The following is a 25,269-nucleotide window of genomic DNA, read 5'->3' as shown; positions in this document are numbered from 1 at the left end:
AAGTAGTTAACAAATCTCAGCCACAGTTCTAAAAACTGGTTATTGCTTAACATCTAATAACGATGTTAGAGAAAGATAGTTTCTCTAGATTGACAAAGCACTTCTTGTAAGTCGCTATGGATAAGAGCGTCTGCTAAATGCTGTAAATGTATTTTTGTTTCAAAAAATACTGAAATACTAAATAATACACCTAAAAATACATGTTAATTTGTGATTTATAAATCTATATTAGTCTATATTACAATTATACGTTCTAACTAAATTAAATAATGGAAAATATTAACATGACAATGATTCAATCGTTTTCCTTCTTTTATGACAAAAAAAGCCATGTAATGCTGGCCTTGAAATTCATAAGTTGGAACAGAAGAAAATAATCAGCAGCATAAATTACAACGATGAATACAATGATTTTATTCAACATTTTACATACTACTCTGTGCTATATTCAAATAAACAGGACTAAATAAACTAAATATACTCTATTTGTAATGCAACGGGAAGTACAGTGCTCTTTAATTAATAATGATATCCACGATGTGCTCAGAAAAGCATATTGTGATTTAATGTAAAAATACCAACACATTCAACATACCATCCAACCCTATAATTTTAATGCAATATCTGGCTCTTATATAAAACATTTCCATGCAATTTAGACCAATAGAATGACTATCAGACATTTATTAATTCATGTAAACTGTACACATAGTTAAGACAGTGTGAAGAAAACATATCTATTTACTAGATGGCCAGAGGTTTCAAACCTTAAAATGTGTGTACAGTTTATGCATATGGCAGAATGGCCTTGCACACCTACCTATACAACATTCCCATCCACTGCTCAGCTCAATATGAAACATCCAAAGAAAATAACAGGCTGTATCTTGCAAACACAATCAGGAAGACACAGCGGGAAGCACAAGGTTATCTATCACCTACGCATGAGACACAAAGGCACACAACACTGCAAAAGATACAAAAAAAAAAAAAAAAAAAACGAGGAGCAGAGAAAGTCCAGCTGTCAGATAAACGTACTGTTGTTGTGTGAGGTAGCGTGAATACTGTAGTTAAGGATTGAACCAGCATATCCCTGGTTTGCCATTAAGGTTCTTTGGTTGCCCTCTCCTGCACTCTGCATGCTAAACTTAAATACTCACCCTCAGGAGAGGAACCTGGGAGGTGCACATCAATATTTAAAGGTGGTGCACTGCTGTCTCCCCTCATATATTTTTAGACCACCTATCTATGCTTCCACAGGCTGAGCAGCACACACACAAACATGTTTGTATAGGTACAGCACATATATACTGATATGTACGTAAGCAGATATGAAAGGTGTGTGTGTTGCTGGAGTGAGAAAACCTTGTATGCTACAACTCGGCAATTTGAGACCCTATTTAGGGGGTCTTCAGCCATAGCAATGTCATATTATCTAATGTAAAGCCTTCCCAGAAGAGGAAGCTCCCTATTAAAATCCTTGATTTCAGAAGTGTTGGGTTAGCAGGTGACTGCATACTTTTGGACATGCTACATATGCAATGTCTTCAAGTAGCTGATTAAAAGGTGTCCATACTAGAGATGTACGAGGACAGTAGCATCATATTGGACATTTGCTCTTAGAGAATTTTTTTTTAATAACTGAAACCAATATTTATAAATTTTTTTCCCCCCTGGAATAGCAGAATGTTTAGGCGATGCTGGGCTACAACATATTTGCGTTATCCTTATCGTTGCAAAATGTTGTTACTATTTTTGTTGTTTTGTTCATTTTTGACATTCAAAAGTACAAAATCATGTGAAAATTTCATAATTCTTGTACCAATAAACTGTCAAAAAATGATTTGTTATAAAATCTGTTTATATTTCCTTACATTGAAAGCTTTTTATTATTCTCTTGTAAAGTTATCATTTTAGAGATTCATTAGGTACGGATTCATCTGCAATCAAGCAGATCACGGCCTAGTTTCTACATTTTTTAAACGTGTGTATCAGCATCAAGTTATGCCAGTTCAAATATATTTTTGAAGCATTTCTAAAATCAACAAGACTCTGCCATTTTGATATTTGATATATTTTCCTTGCATGTGGAATATTTAAAAGCAATTTCTTAGAAGATCTAAGAGCTTAAATAAGTAGAATGGGGACATGAGTTTAACAGTTAAGCAGTGTAGAGAGGTCGGCACTTGAAACACTGTCCCTCTTCCTGGTGCCAGTGAGGAACTTTGCATCTGCATTTTGAACCATTTGAAATCAATAACAGACTTTTTGCCATGTAAAGGAAATTAAAATAGCTTAACCAACATTAGGTGAACAAATAGATAATTACTTCCCATGACCTAAAATAAGAGGAAAGGTTTCAACTTGGTGATTAGTCTTCCCTGTCAGGTCTAGACCTGCTGGAGTCTTTGCTGCTCTGTTTTACTGTAATCTGTGGTCAGCCACTGTTTGCAGAACTGCCTCTGTGTTTTCTTTCCTTTCTCTGCCGAGCTAATCAGCTGCCCATCCTGTGTGTCTGATGCTATTGCCTCTTCTGCCTTGATTGGTGCCACTGCTCACCAGCCTTCTGGACCGGTTTGACAACCACTGAGCTTCTTTCTTTACAACGCTGTGCAGTCCTCACCCTCAGATCTTTTCTTTTGCCACTTTACTATAATACTTCATACTAATAATGTTTGCTATCCGGTGTGGACCGTAGGAGGATGGGTTCCCCTTCTGAGTCTTGGTTCCTCTCAAGGTTTCTTCCTCTTTTAGGGAGTTTTTCCTTGCCACTGTCGCCGCTGGCTTGCTCATGGGGGCTTGGACCCGGATTTTCTTTTCTTTTCTTTTCTCTTCTCTCTGTAATACTGATTGTTTTGTAAAGCTGCTTTGTGACAACACCTGTTGTAAAAAGTGCTATATAAATAAATTTTGCTTGCTTGCTTACAAAAAGCTCCAATTTGAAAAAAACGAATACTAGATACCAGCATTGGTTTAGAATTCCCATGTCAGTGAATCCCTACAGAACAAGATTAATATTGGAACCTTTAGCAACCATTATGTGCACTCAACTGTTTATGATTATAGACACAAGTATACTTGGAAAAGTAGTGATGGCTGAAACCGGAATGCACTGTCCTAAATGTATTCACTAACATATTGTTACAGGACGGCTGGGAGGCAGACCCAAGAGCAGAACCGAAACCCAGCAAAACAAAAATATAACAAGATATGAGGGGCAATGGAATATGCAGTTGCCGTCACCACTAATGAGGCGCCTGGAACAAGGTACTAACCATCGCTGTTATGGTCGACGGTCTGCAGCGCCACCGCTGTGCCACCAGAGCGTGTGAGTGGCGACGGTCAAAGCACCTAGTGGAAGCCGGGAAAAGGCGCGGAAGCGAAGGACAAACAAAGGGGATGCCACGGACGGCGTGCTAAAACAAAGGCTGAGTAGAAAGATGAAACAAACAAATTAAAACACAAAGACGCTGCCACGGTAATTATGATGGTTGGCAGACTTTGCTTCATGTGTTTGCTCCTTTAGCAAACAACTTTGGTGTGGCTTGGATTTTGGGTGTTTTTGTTGTGAGTAATTCGGGGGCAATTACTCCCTTTTTGTTTTTTTGAGGCAATTTCTTTTCTCTGCCCTCTTTTATTTTTATTTTTGGTTTTGGGGCAGTTTCTTTTCTTTTCTTTCCTTTTCTTTCTGAAGACTAAGTACCGTACCGGTCACCCCTCTACAAAGGTGTGACAAACACTAGCGTTTGCCAGCACCTTATATACGGAGGCTTCCAGGTGCGTCAAGTTAGTCTAAATTGATTTTTGTGCTGGCAGCAGGTGGCGTAGGCTGGGCGCCTTGCTGCCGATGCCCTATGCTGGCAGCAGGCGGTGCAGGCTGAACCCTCACACATATCCCATTATAACATATAAAAAGGTACCATATTCAGCATACATTTAGAATCTAGAGCACATGGGTTCTTCACATGGTTCTTCAAGTGTTCTTTGGTAAAGTCAATGGATCTACTTGGAACCATTGGATTCATGCGTTCTATACAGAACCATTTCATGCTTAAATGCATCTCTGCATAGTAAAAGTGTTCTTCAAATTGACGGAGAATGTGCTGTACATGGTTCTATATAGAGCCAAAAAAGGTACTGCTATTGTTACGATGTCAAGCTTGTAACAACAGAAGAACTCTTTTTGTTGCTTATACAGAATCATATACAACATATTCTCCATCAATCTGAAGAACCATTTCACCCTGCAAAGGACCATTTAAGCATGCAATGGCTCTACATAGAATGCATAGTTTTAATAGAACCTGTGCCTTTATTTATTTAAAGTATGTACTTCATCTAATATATTTACTGAATGGTGCTTAAAACACATACTGTCAAAGAACTGTATATATTTTTGACAACATAAATTGTCAAATATATATTGACAGCACCTTTGATCCTGACATACTAGAAAATTAATTAATAAATGTTTTCTATAAACAAAATCACTATATCCCAATAACATCCAGATTTAACTATAAAGTGGGCAGCCATGTGATTTCAGTAAATATTAACATGTATATAACCTGCTACAAAATGTATGCGCAGTTATAGTCCAACACTGATGCTAAACTTTTCACTTGTTTACATGTGCACTGCTAAGGAGACCGTTCAGTTCCATCATCCCTCAAAAAAGTTTAGTAATGCTGAGATCCACAATGGATCATTACACTGATTGATCTGTCCATTCAGGACAGCAGGAACTTCAGTGGTTGTAAAGAAAGTGATTGTTGACTTCCACTTTACAGTCGGTTTAACAAGTATGTTTGCAATACGCCATATACATTTTTACTGATATTATTAATGATTAATACCGCCTTTATTAGAGAAATAATACATTAATAATAATACAATAATACATACTAGCTGTTGTTCTCTAAAACCTGTTATAGTTAAAACTGTTACACATAGATATACAGCATTGCCCATATATATCTCAAAGTATGTGGAAGCCCTACATAATTACTGAATTCAGGTGTGTTCGCCACACCCATTGGTAACAAGTATAAAAATCAAACACACAGCCATGTAATCTCCATGGACAAACACTGGCAGTGGAATGAGTCTATGAGAATAAGATGGCACTTTGAAATGGAAGTGTCTAGGAGAAATAACAGCTCAGCCATGAAGCAACAGACCACTCAAACTCACAGAGCAAAGCCCCCAAGTGCTGAAGTGTATATTTGTGAAAATCACCCACTACAAACCACAGTTTGAAACTACAGTTTCAAACCACCTCTAGAAACAACATCAACACAAGAACTGTGTGTCGAGACCTTCATGAAATAGGTTTCCATGGCAGAACAGATACACACAAGCCTATCACTACGTACAATGCCAAGCATTGGCTGGAATGGTGTAAAGCACACAGTTATTGGACTCTGGAGCAGTGGGAATGTGTTCTGTGGAGTGATGAATCATGCTTCACTATCTGGCAGTCTTCTCCAAGTCTATCTTTGCTTGGTAGATGCCAGGAGAATGCTATCTAAAAGAACACAGAGTCAATAGCGAAGTTTGGTGGAGAAGGAATAATGGTCTGGGACTGGAAATGGGATGCCCAACAAAGTCATGTAGGTGTGAGGTCAGGTGTTCACATAGTTTTGGCCATATAGTATACCATCACTGTCAAAACAACAACAAAAATATTCTTAACATGTAAGGTCATGGGAAGAGATTTTATTCCAAGTAACGGTGGAGCCTTTCCATCATAAAATGTTCACACAGTGTAAAGCACAGCTGCTGTGCTCAAATAAAATTAAAATGGAAATGAACATTTGTGCTCAAATATTGTGGAAAAATACAAAAAATGTAGATACCAACAACATTTACTTCCTATACTTGAACTTCATTACATCCCAACTCAATCGACACACCCACACAGCAGTAACTTTGTGAAAAGGGTTATGACTGACATCATCAAAACTGCTCTCCATCCCTCCAACCCTCTCTCTTGACCCCCGCCCCCCCCCCCTTCGATGGACAAACCAATGGATCATGGTCTGCTCTGTGGACCTGCTCTAAATGCATTGCTCAGCCAGACAGGAAATGCTAGCATCGCAGTACCGGGGTCCATGAGGGACACTTTACAGCCCAACAGCATACTGCAGGATTACTGTGAAAGGTCAGGAGTCTAAAGTCACCACAGAAAAGGAAAAGAAAGAGAAAACACTGCAACAGAAAACATCTGATAGAAACATCAAAGTGTTCAGGTGTGCACTAAAGTCTAGATCTCAGAGTGAGAGGGACCCTCAGTCACTCACATTCTCTTCACTGCCACACTGCTTCAAAGCTACAGCCTAACCTGTTCATTTATTCACCTGTTTATCTGTTTGTTTGCTGAGCAGCAATTCAAAGGCTTAATTTTCAAACCCATTTTTATCATTTCCCTGTTTTTATCTATAAAGACCCATATTTCAAAATGGCAAACAGGGAAGATAAATATACAGAAGGGGCTTGGTTGCCATGGTGACCTTGCATTATATTGAGATGGCTATCAGCTGCATTGCTGGGGCAAGATTTTATTTCTCATATTACAAACTGAATATGAGGAAGGCTTAAAAATACCATTTGGTTAAGACCAGCTGCTGAAGCCCATGGACTCTTTTAAGACCACTGTTCCCACAATTCAAATCTGCTGTGTCCGGCTAACTGCTGACATTTAACAATGAGCATCAATGAGACTGGTCTGCTGTGTACTACAAACTACAAAGAGTAACAGACAGAGCACGACAGAGAAAATTTAAATGCGTTTGTAAATGTGTGTGTGAGTGTGTGAGAGAGAGAGAGAGGGTGAGAGAGAGAGAACGTGGGTGTTACTGAAAGTGTGAGTGTAAAATTAACACTTAGTCGAGAATGTGTAATAAAAAAGTTGAAAGATGACAGAGAAACAAGGGAGAGAAGTGTGTGTGTGAGAGAGAGAGAGAGAGAGAGAGAGAAAGAGAGAGAGATCTTTTCACCCATAACATAACCCCTTAAATTATTCACAGTCTGGATGCTGATTCTTCCTGCATATGCAGATACACACACATTATTGTAAGTGCGCACACATACCGCTTCACCTCCTCCCTACAGACATATGCACGTATGAAGGGTGTGTACACTCTGGGCTATTTGAATATTTTATTAAAGGAAACCAAACACACACACCTACACATGGTCCTTCTCTCATACAGACACACCGTCATCATTAAGAATGATTCTTTAAGAACACAGACTCTAACAGTCAGGGACTTTCTGAGAGAGAAGAGCTGTAAAGACAGTGATTAAATGAAATAGAAGAGGAGAAATCTCTTCAGGTCCATTCTCTCCTCCTGCTCCCTCACACTGAGAGAGGACCACTGTGTGATTTACCCTCATATAACCCTCTCACAGCAACAATGGGGCATACAGACCATCATACATCTACATAAGCATTGAAAAATTCACCAGCCATGTGCAGAAAAGAGACCGAGAGATTCAGGGGAGTGGTAGAATAGCACATCAGTCTGACCACATGCTGATCACAACTCTGTGTGTGTATATATGTTCCTGCAGCTCATTTCATAGGTAATACAGTCGAGACAGACAGATAAACAGATATATAGAGGGAAAACAAGTATTTACTCACTTTGGTTTTGGTAAGTATACAGAGCATATATCCACTTCAAATGTACATGTTTTGTGCATAGATGTGAACAAAAAATGTATTCATATGTATTCATAAGCATAAGCAAAGGCATGTTTAAAAAATTTAACTGGGAAAATGTATTTACAAATTAATAATATTAGCACATTTTCTAAAGCCGTTGTTGGCAATTACTGCTTTGAAATATTTATGGTAAAAAATAATGAGGTTTTTGGACCATTGCGATTTTGGTAAATCATTCTCAGTTTTCTAAGGTTATGAGGGTCCCTCTGATAGACCTACGACTTCAAAATCCTTCCAACATCTTTAGTAGGATTTTTTTTTATTTAGCCTCTAAGAACATATTCTTACTCACAATAGCGTCTTAGCAAGCACCGCAAGACACTTGTAAGAAAGAAAGGCAGGAGATTAGCTAGGCACCTTCACCTGGCATTTGCACACAAGCACTGGTTTTTTTTTTTTAGAAACCAGTTGTGTGTTATTTTAGCTGTATGTTTGGGGTTGTTGTCTTGTTAAGCTTCAGTTTGACAAACTGATCTGAAAGAATTCTTCTCTAATATCTTCTGCTACAATGTGCCATTCATGTGTCCTTTGGCAATGTGAAATGCCCCAGTAGCATTTGCAGAGAAACAGCCCCATTTCATGATGCTCCCACCTCCTTACTTCACTGTGAAGATTCTTGGGATTCTTTTCTCCAGACAGGGCAAGCTGCATTATGGCCAAAGACTTCTATTTTGGTTGAGTCTGACCAGAGTGCACGGTTACAAAAACTGCTTATTGTTCTCAGTGTAACTGTTATTTTTGCTGGCGTACTTGTGCAACGATGAGTATTGTGGTTTATGAATTTTCTGCTTTCATATCATTGGCCCCAATTGCAATTGATGTTTAAATTAGCTAAGGTCCTGGAGTATTTCAAACAGGTAACATTGCTGAGAACTTTAGTAAGCTCCTTTCACCATGATCGCTATTGATTTGGTCAAATCTTCCGTGTGTGTGTGTATATATACACAGTGTACTGTAGCTCTGGAATCAAACTCCTTGACAGGGGTTGGTCTCTCTCCTATTCAGGAGTAGCACAGGGTGAGAGGTGCAGGGCAGGCGTGGGGACACGCACAAGCCTTGAGTTGCCTGCCATGCAGTTTGAGTTTGTCCTGGTGGATGAGAGGGTCACCAGGATGCAAATTAAAATAGCAGAGAGGACAACTTAACAGTTTAGTGTATTCAGCCTTAGATAAATACATAGATAGATAGATGATGAGAGGAAGAGAGAGGGAGAGAGAGGGAGACAGACAGAGAAGCAGAGTATGTTAATTAGAAGTGCCAGATTCCTGCAGTGCATTATCATATTAGAGTGATTACACTGCATGATTTACATGGCTCGTCTGCAGTCATTTGCAGAGCAGCCATGCTGTACTCCAAACGGTTCACACACCCACTCACACAAACACATGCTGAAGCGCGCACACACACACACACACACACACACACACACACACACACACACACACACACACACACACACACACACTCCGTTTCATTCATGCTGATATGGACACAGTGGAAAGGTAAAGATGACCTTAGAAGGGGCACATTCAGTTCACATTACAGTGATTTGTAATTACATAATTACATAATGAGATAAATGAATTACGTTTACATTCATTGCACTTTCTGTGTTGGGGGTTTCCAGCCTGCAACTCCAATGATTTTATTTATTGTTTTGATGCCAAGATATGACAAAAACATGGCAAAAATATGACATGTGTAACAGATACTGGACAGATACTGAATTAATAGTCATTGACAAACTGCTAATAATTTGGAAATGTATTTTGGATAAATTCAGCTCGTTCACTTGTGCCTGATGCACCACTAGCACTTGATCATGTATGTCAGACCATTATGCGATGGAGTGCACAAGGCAACAATGCAAGTGTCAGGAGCTGAAGACAGCTCTGATTTGACAAGAGAATTCCTTGAGTTTTAAAGTATGTACATGTGACTCCTTTCAAAAGGCTATAAGGTTACATAAGGCACAACAGTATCACCACTGGATGTCATCATTTGTAATTCACTGCTCTGCCTTCATGTATTGCTGCCTACATATGAAAGGTGAACCGAAGGCTCTGCCTTGTTTTCATGAGCCATAGAGAACACTGCAGGTTCCAAAAAGAAAGAAATATTCTTAGGTTTTTTCTCCTTAGCCTAAATATAGTCCATCAGCCAAGACATGTTTTTGTATCTCAAGTTTGATCCTTAACTTTTGCTATGGAGCTATGAGGCTAATGTAGCTGATACACACACAGTACACACAGTATAGTAGATAAAGGAGATCAGTCACAATGAGTTTATATTGACTTGCAGTGACCCCTCAGGTGCACCAAAAGCATGCTAGAAAAATACCCCATAACGTATCAGTCACTGAACCCCAGGCCTGTACCATTCTCTGGGTGTACACTATGCATGCACTCATACACTTGTGGAGGATATGGTGAAGGATGACTCATCTGACCATATCACTTCTCCCCCACACCTCTGCATGCCTGCATCTACGGCTATGTTTGAAAGTCTGATTGTATGGGGGTGTGTTAGTGCCCATGGCATGGGTAAGTTGCACATCTGTGAAGGCACCATTAATGCTGAAAGGTACATACAGGTTTTGGAGCAACTTTTTCAGGGACGTCCTGCTTATTTCAGCAACACAATGTCAAGCCACATTCTACACGTGTTACAACAGCGTGGCTTCGTGGTAAAGGAGTGCGGGTACTAGACTGGCCTGCCTGCAGTCCAGACCTGTCTCCCATTGAAAATGTGTGGCGCATTATGAAGCACAAAATACAACAACGGAGACGCCGGACTGTTGAGCAACTGAACTTATACATCAAGTAAGAATGGGAAACAATTCCACCTACAAAGCTCCAACAATTAGTGTCCTCAGTTCCCAAACGCTTATTGAGTGTTGTTAAAAGGAAAGGTGATGTAACACAGTGGTAAACAAGCCCCTGTCCCAACTTCTTTGGAACGTGTTGCAGGCATCAAATTCAAAATGAGTGAATATTTGCAAAAAACAATAAAGTTTATCATTAAATACATTTGAACATTAAATATCTTGTCTTTGTAGTGTATTCAATTGAATATAGGTTTTGCAAATCATCTTATTCTGTTTTTATTTATGTTTTACACAACGTCCCAACTTCATTGGAATTGGGGTTTTAGATTGGACATATTGTCATATTTGTATTTTTTTTTTTTTTAAGTCAGACTTACACATAATGGCATATCGTTGATGTCAGAACAAAACCTTGCATCTCCAAATTGGTAACTTTATAGGAGAAGAAACAAATATACATTACTTTCAATGTAAGTCAATGGAACCAGACTTTTTAAACACACATTTTAAAGGCCAACATACATTTTCAAATTATGTCAAAGACTGAAAATCAACAAAAACAACAGCGATATGCTGTTGCTGTTTCACACTGTAATTTAGTTAGTTGCAACAACATGGCGCAGCTCGGTAGAGTAGGACTTTTAAACTGGAAAGTCAAGTATTGTGTAGTGACTCCTGTGTGAGTAATTTAGGTATTTTTATAGAAATGCATTAGGTTCAATGGGATTTTTGTCAGCGTTCCATAAACCTTATCCAGCTGCACCATAATAGCTCCAAAAGAGCTTTGCCCAGAGTGGAGATGTTGTACACTAAGTCTGATTCAGTCCTGACTTTCTATATTGATCTGTAATACATACTGCCCCCCAACACACCCCCTTTAAACCCCTGTCCACTAGAGGGAGGACAGAGCATGTCATGCTCTCTAACAGATCATTTGAGAGCAGCAGAGTGATGAGAAGCTGCAATGAGATCAATGCCTCACACGAAGTGTGTGCGTTCTCAAGGATGTGTGTGTGTGTGTGTCCTCAGACAGGAGGGAGTGCATGTTTGTGTGTGTGTGTGTGTGTGTGTATGTGTGTGTGTGTGTGTGTGTGTCGAATCAGCTGGAATTAATCAATGAGAGAAAGAGTGGATGAGAGCTCATCGGTATGCACATGCAATACAGCCCACTTTTCCTTCCTGTAACTTCCGCTCTCTTACCGTTACCTCACAGAAACACACATATCCACGCATCCACACACACACGCACACACACGCACGCGTATGAACCCATGACTTGAGTTTCTCGGAGAAGCTGTAATTAGAAGATTGGATCCACATGATAAGCCAGGAGATAGAGTCTCTTTCTCTCTCTTTCTCTGTTCACAGGTGTGTACTGGCTCTGTGTGCATGTTGATAAATTTGCATATGTCGAGGTGTGTGTCTTTCTGTGTGTGTGTGTGTGTGTGTGTGTGTGTGTGTGTGTGTGTGTGCACAGTGCTGCTACAGAGTCTCTCCACAGCTCAGACCAAATGGATTAAAGATTCTGCACTCTAAACACTTTCAGCATAGATACCATTACAACTGCTCCTGTCTCCTTTCTCCCCTCCCTCCTTTCTGTCTCTCTCCTCTCTTTTGTCTCTCGTCTCTATTCCGCACTCCTTCCTCCTTTCTATCTCTCTCTCCTCCCTCTGTTCTTACTACCTCTATTCCCCCTAAGGTCTATCTCTCATCACTCTCTCTTCTCCTCCGTCCTTTCTATCTTTCCTCCCTCCTTTCTATCTGTCTTCCTGCCTTTCTGTCTTCCTGCTTTCATCGCTCCTTTGTATTGCTCTTCTCCTCCTCCCTCCTTTCTTCTATCTGTCTTCCCTCTTTTATCCCTCCTTTGTATTGCTCTCTTACCCACCTCCCTCCTTTATCCCTCCTTTGCATCACTCTCTTCCCCTCCATCTCTTCTAGCTCATTTCTACCTCTCATTTCCCCCTTTTTATTTCTCTTTTCTCCTCTCTACTTTATATCTCTCTTCCTTCTTTTATCTCTCTTCCCCTCCTTTATCTCTCTCTTCCCACCTTTCCATCTCCCCCTTCATTCTCTCTTCCCCTCACTATCCTTCCTCTCTTCTCTTTTCTCTCTCTTCCTCCTCTTCTTTGTATTTCTGTCTTCCCTCTTTCATCCCTCCATTCCCTGTCTCTTCTCCCTCCTTTCTGTCTCTTTCTCTTCCCTCTGTCTTGATGTAGAGAACACATGTCATTAACATCTGCTTCAGTACAGCCATTTCAGATTCAGTGATGATTCTGCTGACCACAGTGTTTGGTATTATTGTGGTACGATTATAGAATTATGTGGAACTTATACTGAAAGACTGAACCTCTCTTATTGCTTTATGTACCAAATACCAGTAATGACATATTATACCAATAATTATCACCAATACTGTAATATTATTCAACTATACTGTTCAGACTGTAACAGTGTAAAGTGTACTGTCCTGGCATGTGCTCTGCTGTAGCACTAATCATACACCAAAACGGTATGACTGTCCTCAGGTTATATACTGTGGTATTTCATTAAAATCAAAATGATCTCAACTCTCTGTGGGTAGTTATCAGGCAGCCTGAGCCAGATTCACCTCATTACACTCCAAACAGATCTGTATTAACAATATGTGTGTGTGTGTGAGATTCTGTGGGAGGATGTAGGTGACCTTGTAGAAGGACAGTAGGTGATGTAATGATACAGAATTAGGCTCTTGCTCACACAGCTGATCTGCGTGTGGATCATGTTCGCTTTGGTTTGATTGTGTTCATAAAAACAACATATATACATATACACATATATATATTTTGCTGATGCTGTTGGAAAAAAAACTCCATTTTTGTCATTTTGGACATACAATGTTTTCTTCCGACAACATGTCGGTAAAGCAGACCTTAAATGTTGAGGGAATGAGAGAGAACGCTATAGAGAGACATACAGAAAACGAAAGAAAAGTGAGATAAAGAGTGTTTTTTTTTCTTCCTGTGTCCATGTAATGGCATCATTTCACACACAGAACGCTTTGCAGGGCAAACAGTGAGAGGGATTCTAAACTGGCACTGCTATAGATCTTATATCTACCTGTGGAGGAGATGGACACAACTGTGTGAATTACATTAAACAAACAACCAAACACAAAACTGGTCTTCTCTCACACACACAGCTCCACTGCTCACAGACAGCAGAGCTGCTAATTGCTTGTCCTGCCTGAGGACGTGATGAGCATAAAGGGTGCAGTGAAGGTGTGTATGTCGTGTGTCTGTGTTCAAAGGTAAAAGGCAGAATGCCCTGTGTCAGTGTGTGTACATGTGTCACGTGTCTGGACAATGTGGTGTGAAAGTTACAGATTTATAGTTTTAGATTTACTCCTGTTTTGCATGTTAGAGTATCTGTTTATTTGAGACTCTGTATATGTATTTTGGCGGGGGGTGGGGTGGGGCGGGGGGTGGGGTGGGGCGGGGGGGCTATGCTTTTTGCCCACCGAAGTGAAGACTATGTATTTATTCACTACAGACAAACAGAGGATACTGACTGATCCAGACCAAGTAAGACAACACAGAGAAAAAGACAGAGGGAGAGAGAGGAAGGAAAAGAGAAAGAAAAAGGTAAAAGAAAGGTAAAAGAAAAAAGAGAAGGAAGCAAAATGAATGAGAAATAGAAAGAGAAATAGAAAGAGGGAAAGAAAGAGGGACAGCGAGACGGGAGAGAAAGAGAGAAGAAAGAAAAGGAGACAGAGAGAGAGAGAGAAAGAGAGAGTGAGAGAGAGAGAGGACTAAGATGAATCACTCTTGCTGTCTTACCTTGGCCTGGCCTCAGGGTCCATCTGGAAAACAGAGAAACACAGAGAGACGAGATTGAATACAACACAGCCAATAAAGCTGAGATGGAGCTGATAATGGGAGCCCAAATGAAAAGGTGCTTTCAGATTCAATCCACAGCACCGGTTTCCATCATAAAAAGTCCTATAAATCACCTCCCACTATTATCACAGACAGAGAGATGAAACGTGCCTGCGCCCTCACTGCGCAAAATCAGGCTAACGCAATAAGCAGCCTCACCGTTCTTTCTGACTGGCCTAGGATGGAGATCCTATTTTTGTCTGGGCTCATTAGTCTGACCACCAGAGGCTGGACCTGTGGGCTTTGACTCGGACTCAAACACGGCCCTCTTAGAGCTGCATCTGTGGCCTGACACAAACACCACTAACCACACTGAGATCAATCAACATTAGAAGAACTAAACTTCTCTAAACGTAATCTGACGTCTGTTATAAACATATGTGACGGGGGGTTAGAGTAAGAGAAAGAGAAAGAAAGATACAGAGACAGATCGAAACTCAGCTAAACATGAAAAAAATAGAAGGAAATGAATATAAGAGATACAGTGGGGCAAAAAAGTATTTAGTCAGCCACTGATTGTGCAGGTTCTCCTACTTAGAAAGATGAGAGAGGTCCAGAATTTTTTTTTCTCATTTTGTCTCTCATAGTTGAAGTGTACCTATGATGAAAATTACAGACCTCTCATCTGTCTAAGCCGGACAACTTGCACAATCAGTGGCTGACTAAATACTTTTTTGCCCCACTGTAGTAGAAGAACATTATAGATATTGAGATAGAAAAGGAAAAAACAGAGAAAGAAGCAATGGAGAGGGAAAAAAAACGATGAAGGGAAGGAGAAACAGAGAGAGACAGATTAATAATTAACTGAGCATGAGAAAAAGTGGAAGATATGGATAGAAGAGACAAATGAAGAACGGAGATACTGAGAGGGACAGGAGAGAAAAAGAGTGAGAAAGTGGATGGAGAGAGAAGAAATGGGGTGAGAGAGAAAAGAGAGGGAGATAGTAAATAGAAGTAAATTGAAACTCAAATGAGAGAAAAAGATGGACAGAATAGGCAACTAAGATAAGACAGAGAGAGAGAGAGAGAAGAAAAACAGAAAGATAGCGAAAGAACAGGGGAGAGTGAGAGACAGAAGAGAGAGAAAGAGGCAGAAAGATGGCGTGAAAGAGAAAATTCTCCAGCTTTAATTAGAGGAGAGGGCAATGTAATGAACAGTAGATAAGAGTGAAGCGTCTGTCTCTGGAGCAGCGCTTGTGCTTCCGTTTAGCTGGCGAGGAGAGGAGAGCAGAGGAGTGGAGAGCAGAGGAGTGGAGGGCAGAGGAGTGGAGGGCAGAGGAGTGGAGGGCAGAGCAGAGGAGAGCAGAGGAGAGCAGAGCAGAGGAGAGCAGAGGAGAGCAGAGGAGAGCAGAGGAGAGCAGAGGACTCTGGGCTAAAAACAACAGCAATATAATTGGAGAGAGGGTGAGCGAGAAAGGCAGAGTGAGGTGACAGAGGCTTTGTGACGGACGCGAGGGACTTCACTGCTTGCTGAGTGAGAGAGAAATATGGAGCATCTCATTATCTGCTGCCCTGTATTTCTCAGCTCGTCCCTCACCAGCCCCTGTGCCCTTTGACCTCCACTGACTGTAACATGAGGAGAGCAGCCATCTAACAACTGGCCAATGAATGACCAGAGCTCAGTGCAGATCAGACGCTTTATGGCTGTATTAATGGTGAGGTAACCCAGCAAGAGAAAACAGGCAAAAAATCAGTTCTGGCTGATGTACATCAATTAGCATTACGCTAACTGTGTGTCTAAATCATAGCCTCAAATTTCACTGAACCGTCAAGTAATCTCAAACAGACCTTGAATGCACCTGCACAGACTCAAACTATTTAACTATAACCATTGCTTCACCTATTTATTCCTCGTTTGTATATTTTAATATTTTATTCCAATGTTGTCTGCTATCTGGTGTCAACCAGAGGAGGATGGATTCCCCTTTTGAGTCTTGGTTCCTCCCAAGGTTTCTTCCTTGCCCCTGCCACCATTGGCTTGCTCATGGGGGCTCGGACCCATTTTTTTCTGTAAAGCTGCCTTGTGACAACACCTGTTGTAAAAAGTGCTATATACATTGTGTGTGTATATATATATATATATATATATATATATATATATATATATATATATATATATATATATATATATATATATATATATATATATATATATACATACACACACACAATTTATACGTTTTTATACACACATTTATATAAATAAAATTTTGACTTGACTTTAAGGTAAAAAGACACACAAATTGAACTACTGATGCCAATAAAAATCGACACAATAGTTGTAATGCAAGTTTTTTCTGAGTGTGTAGGACGGTTGGCTTGAGATTACATTGTACAGCGTGAGATCTTGAGAAAAGACCCAAAATCATGAGTGTCATGCACTGTGTGAACTGCCAACCCTGGTGCAGCACAGTATAGAGAGACTTTACATGTCTGATTTTTTAAGCCTGTTTGCTGTGCTTTTAAGCTTGTTTGAGTCAGATACAGGCAATAAATTATCAGCATGTGCCAGCCAAACACGCCATTACACAGCAATGTTTAATGCAGCAACCCTGCAATTTGCTTTGTAAGTATGTAAGCTGTGGGATTGCCTTTGCTAAAGAAAAGCTAATTTGTTAAAATCCTAACGAGAATTTCAATGTTATATTAGCATCAATCTAATGTGGCACATATTCCCATTTTGTGGCAGCTCTCTAGCTTAAACAGATATTTGAAAGGCACAGACAGTGAAATAGTGTGTTCTATACTTCGGATGGTACAGTTTTGATCTTGGCTTCTTCAGTAAATATTTAAAGCCAAAGTCTGTTCGGGGTATTAAAGGACTATGTTAACTTAGCTATACCTAAACTGTGCTAGTAAAGATTGAATATGGTCCAATTAGCTCTCAGAGAGCCCCCTAACATAAACAGAGCTTGCTGAGTCAGTCACTAAAACAGAAATGTAATGTTCACAATATGTTTTACACTATCCTGCTTGTGAGAGACGTCTGTATGTGAAATGGCAGCTGAGATGGTAAAAGTATGAAGGCTAGACGAGCAGCGTTTATTTGAGTAAGCCGGGATGCATGTTCAATATGACACAGCAACAAGCAGCATAACCTAATAGAGTCACATGCTTTCTGTAAAAGGGAATAAGTTAAAACAGCAGAGATTTCACATTTCACAATACTGCTCAGATGGTAGTTGAACAATCTATCTATCGATTGTTAAAATGAATAAATCAGTTATTCGGATTAGGAATTGCTCAATTACCAAATAACTCTTATGTGGCTATCAGCTTTTAAATTTAGCTTGAGGTTATTTATGCATTTGCTAACCCACAATGAAGAAAATAAAGATGAATACCTGGTTTAAAAACTTTCCTGCTAATACAAAATCATACAAACGTGTGTGGATCAATGCAATCCCACCATTATATAATCATATTCAGCTTTCTAAGTGCAATATTCTTTAAATAGTATCATTTTGGACAGAATCTTGCTTAAACATCCACTCTGTAATGGATCTGAATGCAGTACAGCAGCGATGTTGGCCGACCTAAATTTGAAAGATTCCATGTAAGCATTCCATTTCACAGTTAACACTTCGCTAGCTCCTGCATGTTTCCAGAGAACTAACTAACCTCCTGAAACCATTTGTGAGTGGTGGTGAATGTTAGCTGAGAACTTCAGGTAAACAGAACACTGTTTATAACTGTTTGCAAATGTTCTCCTATACTTGCCAAATTTGGTGGCCTTGACATTAAGACAACGATGCAGTGTTTTAAAACTTTCAATGTTATTTAGAAAGTGAACATGATCATTTTGAATAATAGTTATTTGCTTCTCTGGTCCAACTCCATCAACTATACCAGAGAACATGCATTTCAGAATGGAAAAGGTTACAGCTCAGCTCATAACATGAAGCAGGATGATTTCACCATTAACTTTAGCAAACTAGCTAGAACAACTATCTTATCGAAATGACTCATCTTCATTCAGTGAGCTGACATGTTTCCTCTTCAGATGCTCCAACAAACATTAAGGATTTTGTTCTTGAGGCTGCCAACACACTTTTGTTAACTGTCCAGTAAGCGGAAACGTCAAAACCTTCCTAGTTCCTGAGTGATTATTAAATTAGTTGCCAGCTTATTTGGTCTTTGATTTTAGTCAACTAATTCAATTAATCGCTGCACCTCTGGTGAACAGGCAAGGAAAATGCAGCTTTGTTTGGGTTATGAGGTAATCTTACACAGACTGACTCATGTGGTTTCTGACACTGAATTCAGCCACTTTCAGACTGTTTGTAGCAGCGCAATACTTTTTCCCATTTGTGTAAACAACAGTACATCATACATTGTCCAAAACCACGTAGGTATTTGAGATTAATTGACAACCTGAAGATGATTTGAAGCAAGTGTTTGATGTTTCAGACATGCAGTTTGCATGCCCATAGGGTATAAGTTCTATAACTTGTTAGCTTTAATAGCCTAATAGCTCCAGCACTAAATAAACTTAGGTAAACTTTGAACACAAAACATGTCTTAAGTGGTAAACATTTCGGATTGTGCCAATGCGTCTACTGCTGCAAATGTTTGCTCTCTCTGAATGAGTTAATAGAGAACATCCATCGATGCACACAGTGTGTGTATCTACAGGTCTAATTGTGAGTGTATTTCTATTCAGAAAAGGTAGATTTTTTTTGGAAGGATCTTGGCATGGAGGTTACTGCTGTACCTGATTTGACAGTAAACACAGCGGTAGACACTAGCTCTGCTTCCCTACCGCCGCTTTATTGATTTACTGACAGATGTGCAGATTAGACTGCAAACTAAAGGCATGTGTGTGTGGCTGACTCGGCAGCATTGCCATTATCCTGCCCTTTCCCTACATTTGTCAAGCTAAAAACATAATAACCCATTACGGTATTACATTTTTCATTTTTTCTATTTGTGTCCGGAATTCTGCCATACCTCAGAGCATATTAGATTTGGAACTGATGCTGAATTACTTTAAAACAGTGAAAAAACATTAGGCTTAATGGTGGAGGGGCTATGTGAGATTTTCATCATTCATCACTGATGGCTCATACAGCAGGTGCTGATGGCTCATGTTGTCATTAATTTCTTGATCTCTAGGTGGCAAAAGTTGTACTCCACTGTAAGAATTTCTTTTCAGTAGAGATAGCCTGACACCGCTTTTTCAGTCCTGAGGCTTTATTGAAACTTGAGCTGTTTGTAATTCATGCACTTCACTTAAGATGATGCAACTGTTATTTCAGGATAGATTTTTTACAGGATTTGATCAATTTCATTCTTTTTTTTCTCACCAATATTGGATCCAGCGCTTTCTGCTGATACCTGGTACTGGATTGGAGCCATTTCTAACTTCTAAAGAGAGGACACTTGCATGGCTTCACATTTAATTTTGATCTCAAAAGGGGCGACAATTGACCACTGAGCTCAAATTCATTGAGACATTCCCTGACATGAATGCATGTGTATGTGTAAGTGAGTGTGTGAGTATGTCTCTCTCAGTGTGAAATGCTGAAAAGTCATGAGGGGTGTTCCTCACAGGGACTAAATTGAGAACCAATCAGCTTTCAATTAGAGTCATAATTAACCCAGCTTCATGGAGAGCCATTCTTCAGAACCTAAAAGCACCAACACACACACAGCCTTACTTCAGCTCTCACTGCTACCTCCCAGCAAATTTCCTTTCTCTGTGTCATGACAAATGGGCAGAGGGGATCTTTTAATTCTGCTCTGTAAGCAATAAAGGCTTTCTAAGGGAGTGTATCTCTGTGCATAAATGAGTGAGAATAACACAGTATCTATGTAAAGGGGAGATAATGACAGAGAGAGGGGGAGGTAAGAAATAAATAAAAAAGAAAGAATAAGTGGAGAGAGAAAGAATGAGAGATAAAAGAGAAACAGAAAAGAGGAGAGAGAGACATAAGAAAAGAAAGACAGAAAGAACAGAGAGTGTGAGAGAGAATGAGAGTGAGCGCGAGAGTGAGCGAGAGAGTGAGCGAGAGAGTGAGCGAGAGAGTGAGAGAGAGAGAGAGAGAGAGAGAGAGAGAGAGAGAGAGAGAGAGAGAGAGAGAGAAGGCGGGGGCACTGTGTGTATAACCTTGAATATGGGCAGCATTTACAGCTGTAAGTTTATGAGCGAGGAGGCACTGGCAAATATCCAGGAGACCAATAACATGCCTGCAGCACTGCCCTTCATATATACTGTACGTGTTTTTGTGTGGTGAATCCTCCTGCCTTTAGCACCATCTTTCATATCCACATGTACGTGTGTGTGTGTCCTAGATGCCTACATCAGTGCCCTTCATAAGCCTCCCTAGGTTTGCTGAAATGTTCCTCCACCCTGCTTTTTTTCTCTCTCTCTCTCTCATTCTCTCTCTCTCTGAACACAACCTGTAATCGCTATTAATATCCTCATACATCTACAGACCTTCAAACCATCTCCAGCCCTCCAGCAGGCTTTTTAAAGCACACACTTTGGTGGGCTGGCTCTGAACATTAGCTGAGTTCAGTGAAAACATTCTGGAAACATTTTCCAATGGCTCAAAACAGATTCCATTTAGTTTCTCTTTCAACAGTGAGAGACAGTCAAGAGAACAAAAATATTTCCCAGAAACCTTTGCATCTCACCAATCAATGCAATGACCTTGTTGCTGGAGAAGCAGCATTAAATTATGGACTTACCCGGGAAAATTAAGACATTTTGTGGCCCTAGGCTGCAGTCAATACAGCCTGTACAGTTAATTCAGCCATAGACTTAAGTAATGTTAAATAATCCGAAATAGACTCACTGATTGGTTTCAGACTTTGTATGACATATTGTCATTTATAAATACTGGACATGAGTACACTGACAGCTAAAACAGCAAGAGCAATTTTATGCACTTGTCAGAGCTTGAAAAACTACTGCTGCTCACCTGTGGTCTGGGCTCTGGGGGTGCACGCAGTGGCTGGGGTTGAGCTGCCAGCAGAGGAGCCAATGCGGCCGGGGCGACCCCGTTGCGCTCGGCCTGGTCCAGCTCACCCAGCTGCTGGGTGATGGAGTCCATCTCCTCCTGCAGACGCTCGGTGTGGACGCTGATCTCTGCGATCTTCTCAGCCGCCTGTGCCGTCAGGAAGGCTTCCTTCAGGTCCACCAGATGCAGCACACGCCACTCCTCCAGCCGAACAAGCCTATGCAGCTCGTCAAACTGCTGGTTCACATAGCGCTCGAGGTCCTCTGGACTCATCTGGAACAGGAGAGAGGGGTAAACCCATCAACACCATGGGGCAGAAAAAAGAAAAGGAACAGCGACAAATAAAATGGAACAGTGAAAAGGACACTGAGGTATAAAATATTTTTTATAATCATTATCATATTTTTTATCAAATACTTTCACATTTTTTTACAAAGTTAACACATCCTCTATACAAAAGGAAACTTGAACATTACTGCAAATTTATTATATGCAAATTTAGATGCTCAATTTCTAGTTCCTGATACTGGAAAAAAACTAAACATAAAATATTAAATGTGCCATATGAGAATAATGTTTTTATGTTCCATTTATGCTTTTATTTTTTTTTACCGAATATGATAAAATCAGCAAATAAACAGTAACTTTGCAGTAACTATATATACGAAAATTAACCATACCTTAAAGCACTTCTGAAAGTATGCTAGACCTAAAATATACTGCAAGCATACAACCTTAATTGACCAAACTATTCATCTATTTAGGGCCAATTAATTACAGTGGATGTCAACATTCAACAAGAAGAGCAGTAAAACAAAAATGAAATATAAAATGATAACAACATCATACAAAAAATGGAGAAAATGTCTGAAACAGTACAAAAACTAACCTAAAAACTACAGTGAAATTAAAAGGTACAGTTCAGACACACAAACATGCCCAATGAGGCAGGATGATCTAATTTTGGCCCTCGTATTAAAATGGCAATATGGAAATGTGAAGCGCAGGCAGAGGTGGAAGAGCTCTGAGAAGATTAATGTATGCCAAGAATATGAGAGAAGAAGGCAATAAAGGACAGAGGATATGAGAGAAAAGCTTGCAGCAGGCAAGGCTGAGATTAGGCCAAGAGCCTGAGGTCTCAAACTTGTCCTTCTTCTGAAACTCCTCTAAGACCACTGGTCTTTTTCTCTAACAGACATTGCGAGGTTCCTCACAGCCCGCCTGAGAATAGAGGTCTTGGCTGAGAGTGCTACCACCCAGCACCATCTGTTCAGGCTTCAGGGCAACTGAAGTGCTTACAGAACTCCCTTTTAATCAAACTGGCTAGGCAGATTTCAGGCAAACTATAAATGTCAACTTGCCAGCAGCATTTCTTTGGAATGTACTGTCATTTCTGTTCTTGCATTTTGAAATGGTTCCATATATCATACTTATTTTGGACAATAACTGCAAAATCTATCGGCTATACAATTTCTATATTTTCCTTATCCTTAGCTACATGCATGATTTATCTACATGAAGATATCTACATAAGGATTTCATGGGACAACATACTTAAAAGCAATATTGGAACATTTATAAACAGCTTATGTTATTATACACAAGACGACATTCAAAGTTTCATATCAGACACTATACAGGATGAAGAAAGTATACATTTACATTCTATGAAGATAAAAAACTATACATTTAAGTTCTATGAATAATTTTAATGCCCTAAAACTTAAGAACTAATTTATTATTTATAACTGTGCTCACAGATCATGTTGTTTGGAGAAACTAAGGCAATGCTAAAGGGAATTGAATGGATAAAAACAGAAAAATAAATAAAGAAAAGGAAGAACAAGTCAAAACATTTTAGAAGAAACAACTCACAGCATCTTGTGAATACTATTCTATTATAACTCAAGTGCTACTTGATAAATGTTATTCAGCACTTATGCATGTGTTAGGAGGTCCCCATGAAGTCAATCTTCAAATATAATTCTCCAAAATAATGTCTTCTGTGTTCTGTTCATCTCTTTTTATTCCATGTCTATTGAAGGTGCAATTCATACATGCAAACAGAATAGCCTAATCAAAGACCAAGATTTTGCTAATGCATATTAGGGTATATGGTGAATAAACAGGAGTCTGGTTCTTCAGATGCATTTCCTATCCCTGTCTCATGACTTGTTTGCTTATTTCTTCAAAACCACAGTTCCAAAATGCCACACTCTCCTGAAGTCATACTGCCTCATAACTTATCTCTAGCCATAGTTTTCTCTCTCTCATCTGTCATGTATGAGTCTAGCCTTGAGCCAGCTGGAGAGCAGGTTGTCATTTGCACTTCCCTCTCCCTGTTGGCCTGAGTCTGAAACGAATGCTGGCCCACTGGCCTTGCTTAGCTTCACATAGGTCAAGCCAACTCCCAGTGCAGCCCAGCAATCAAGGCTGCAGCACGACCCCCTATCACAATTGGCCAGAAGCAGAGACAGCTTCTGACCTCCAGCATTGGCCCTCCATCACTCCAGCACCAGATGGAGGCTTCAGGCACAAATCAATCCCTCCACCGAGGCCTCATTCCAGAGAGAGGGCAGCTCTGGAGCTGGAAAAATAGTGCCTACCCTTTTCCCCTGATCCAAGCTCAGCTTCACCTGCCCAAGTATTCACCTCACCTCCTACAAGACAGACCATAAAATCTGATTTCAGGTCAGCATTGGGAGTTTATTTCAACTAGCACATAAGGAGTATCTGTGCTGAAGAGTGTAGATGCACTCATGCAGGGTAAGCCTAATTCACTACAGCAGGTACAGGATTTATAAGGAGCATGTTGAGAGTGAGAGAGGTGGGTAGAGAAAAGCAGAGTAGACCAGGGAGGAAGGCTGAAATGGGTTCACAACAAGGGTACAGAAGAGGAAGATGGAGAGAGAAAGAGAATAAAGACACAGAAAGGGAAAGAGAGAGAGAAACATATAAACAGTGCATGAGAAAGGTAGACAGACAACTCTATATGTCCAAAAGTATCTAGACACCTCTTCTAATTAGTGAATTTAGCTACGTTGAGGTGCACACGTTGCTGATACATGTTTTCATGATACACACAGCTTGTATAATCTCCACAGAAAAGCACTGCTAACAGAAGGGGACATTTTGAAGCTCCTGCAAATGAGCCTATGGTCACTATGCCCAGTGTCAAGTGTCAGCTGGAGGGGTATAAAGCCCCCCAACATTAGGCTGGGGAGCAGTAGAACTGCATTCTTTTGATTGATTGAGCTCCATCCAATACTTCTGGGATGCACTAGAGTGACATTTATGGTCCACTTGTAATCTTTTCACATGAGTATCTGAACTCACTAATGCTGTTGCAGCTAAATGCATTCAAATCCTCACAGTAATTTTCAACATCAGTGCAAATCCTTCATAAAGGAGTAGAAGTTCTTACTACAGCAAAGAGGAGACACCCACTATTAACACCCCATAAGTTTGCATCTCATGGACATACAATGTAGACAGACAGATAAGAGACAGAAATGGGAAGAGAAAGAAAGACAGATAGAGAAAGGGAGAGAAAGAGAAGTGAGAGAGAAGATTTTTACTTTGGAACACTCCTCCATGACACTGACTCCCAAGCCAAATTGGATCTGAATTTCTCTCTGTCCTCTAGTTCTCTCTTCCCCTCTCTCACTCTGTCTGTTGCATCTGTCATTTATTTGAGCCTAGCCTTGAGCCAGCTGGAGGGCAGGCTGTCATTTGCAGTCTCTCTCCCTGTTGGCCCAAGTCTGAAACGATTACAGGCCCACTGGCCATGGACAGCTCCATGCAGGTCAGGCTAACTCCCAGAGCACCACTCTC

The 25,269-nt window shown here is 40.2% G+C and overlaps 1 protein-coding gene across 1 annotated transcript in view; it reads right to left on the bottom strand.

Annotated features, from left to right (window-relative positions):
* trim44 (tripartite motif containing 44) overlaps positions 1-25,269 on the bottom strand; it is a 59,717-nt gene that overhangs the window by 21,923 nt on the left and 12,525 nt on the right. Inside the window, exons 4-5 of the mRNA XM_017700082.2 lie at positions 21,397-21,708; positions 14,372-14,394 (exon numbers count right to left, since the gene is read on the bottom strand). Coding sequence (XP_017555571.1) covers positions 14,372-14,394; positions 21,397-21,708 — 335 coding nt within the window. The remainder of the gene's footprint in view (positions 1-14,371; positions 14,395-21,396; positions 21,709-25,269) is intronic.

The sequence above is a fragment of the Pygocentrus nattereri genome, chromosome 11 (genome assembly GCF_015220715.1).
Source record: "Pygocentrus nattereri isolate fPygNat1 chromosome 11, fPygNat1.pri, whole genome shotgun sequence".
Classification (NCBI taxonomy): domain Eukaryota; kingdom Metazoa; phylum Chordata; class Actinopteri; order Characiformes; family Serrasalmidae; genus Pygocentrus; species Pygocentrus nattereri.
This window is presented reverse-complemented; position numbering and strand designations above follow the sequence as displayed.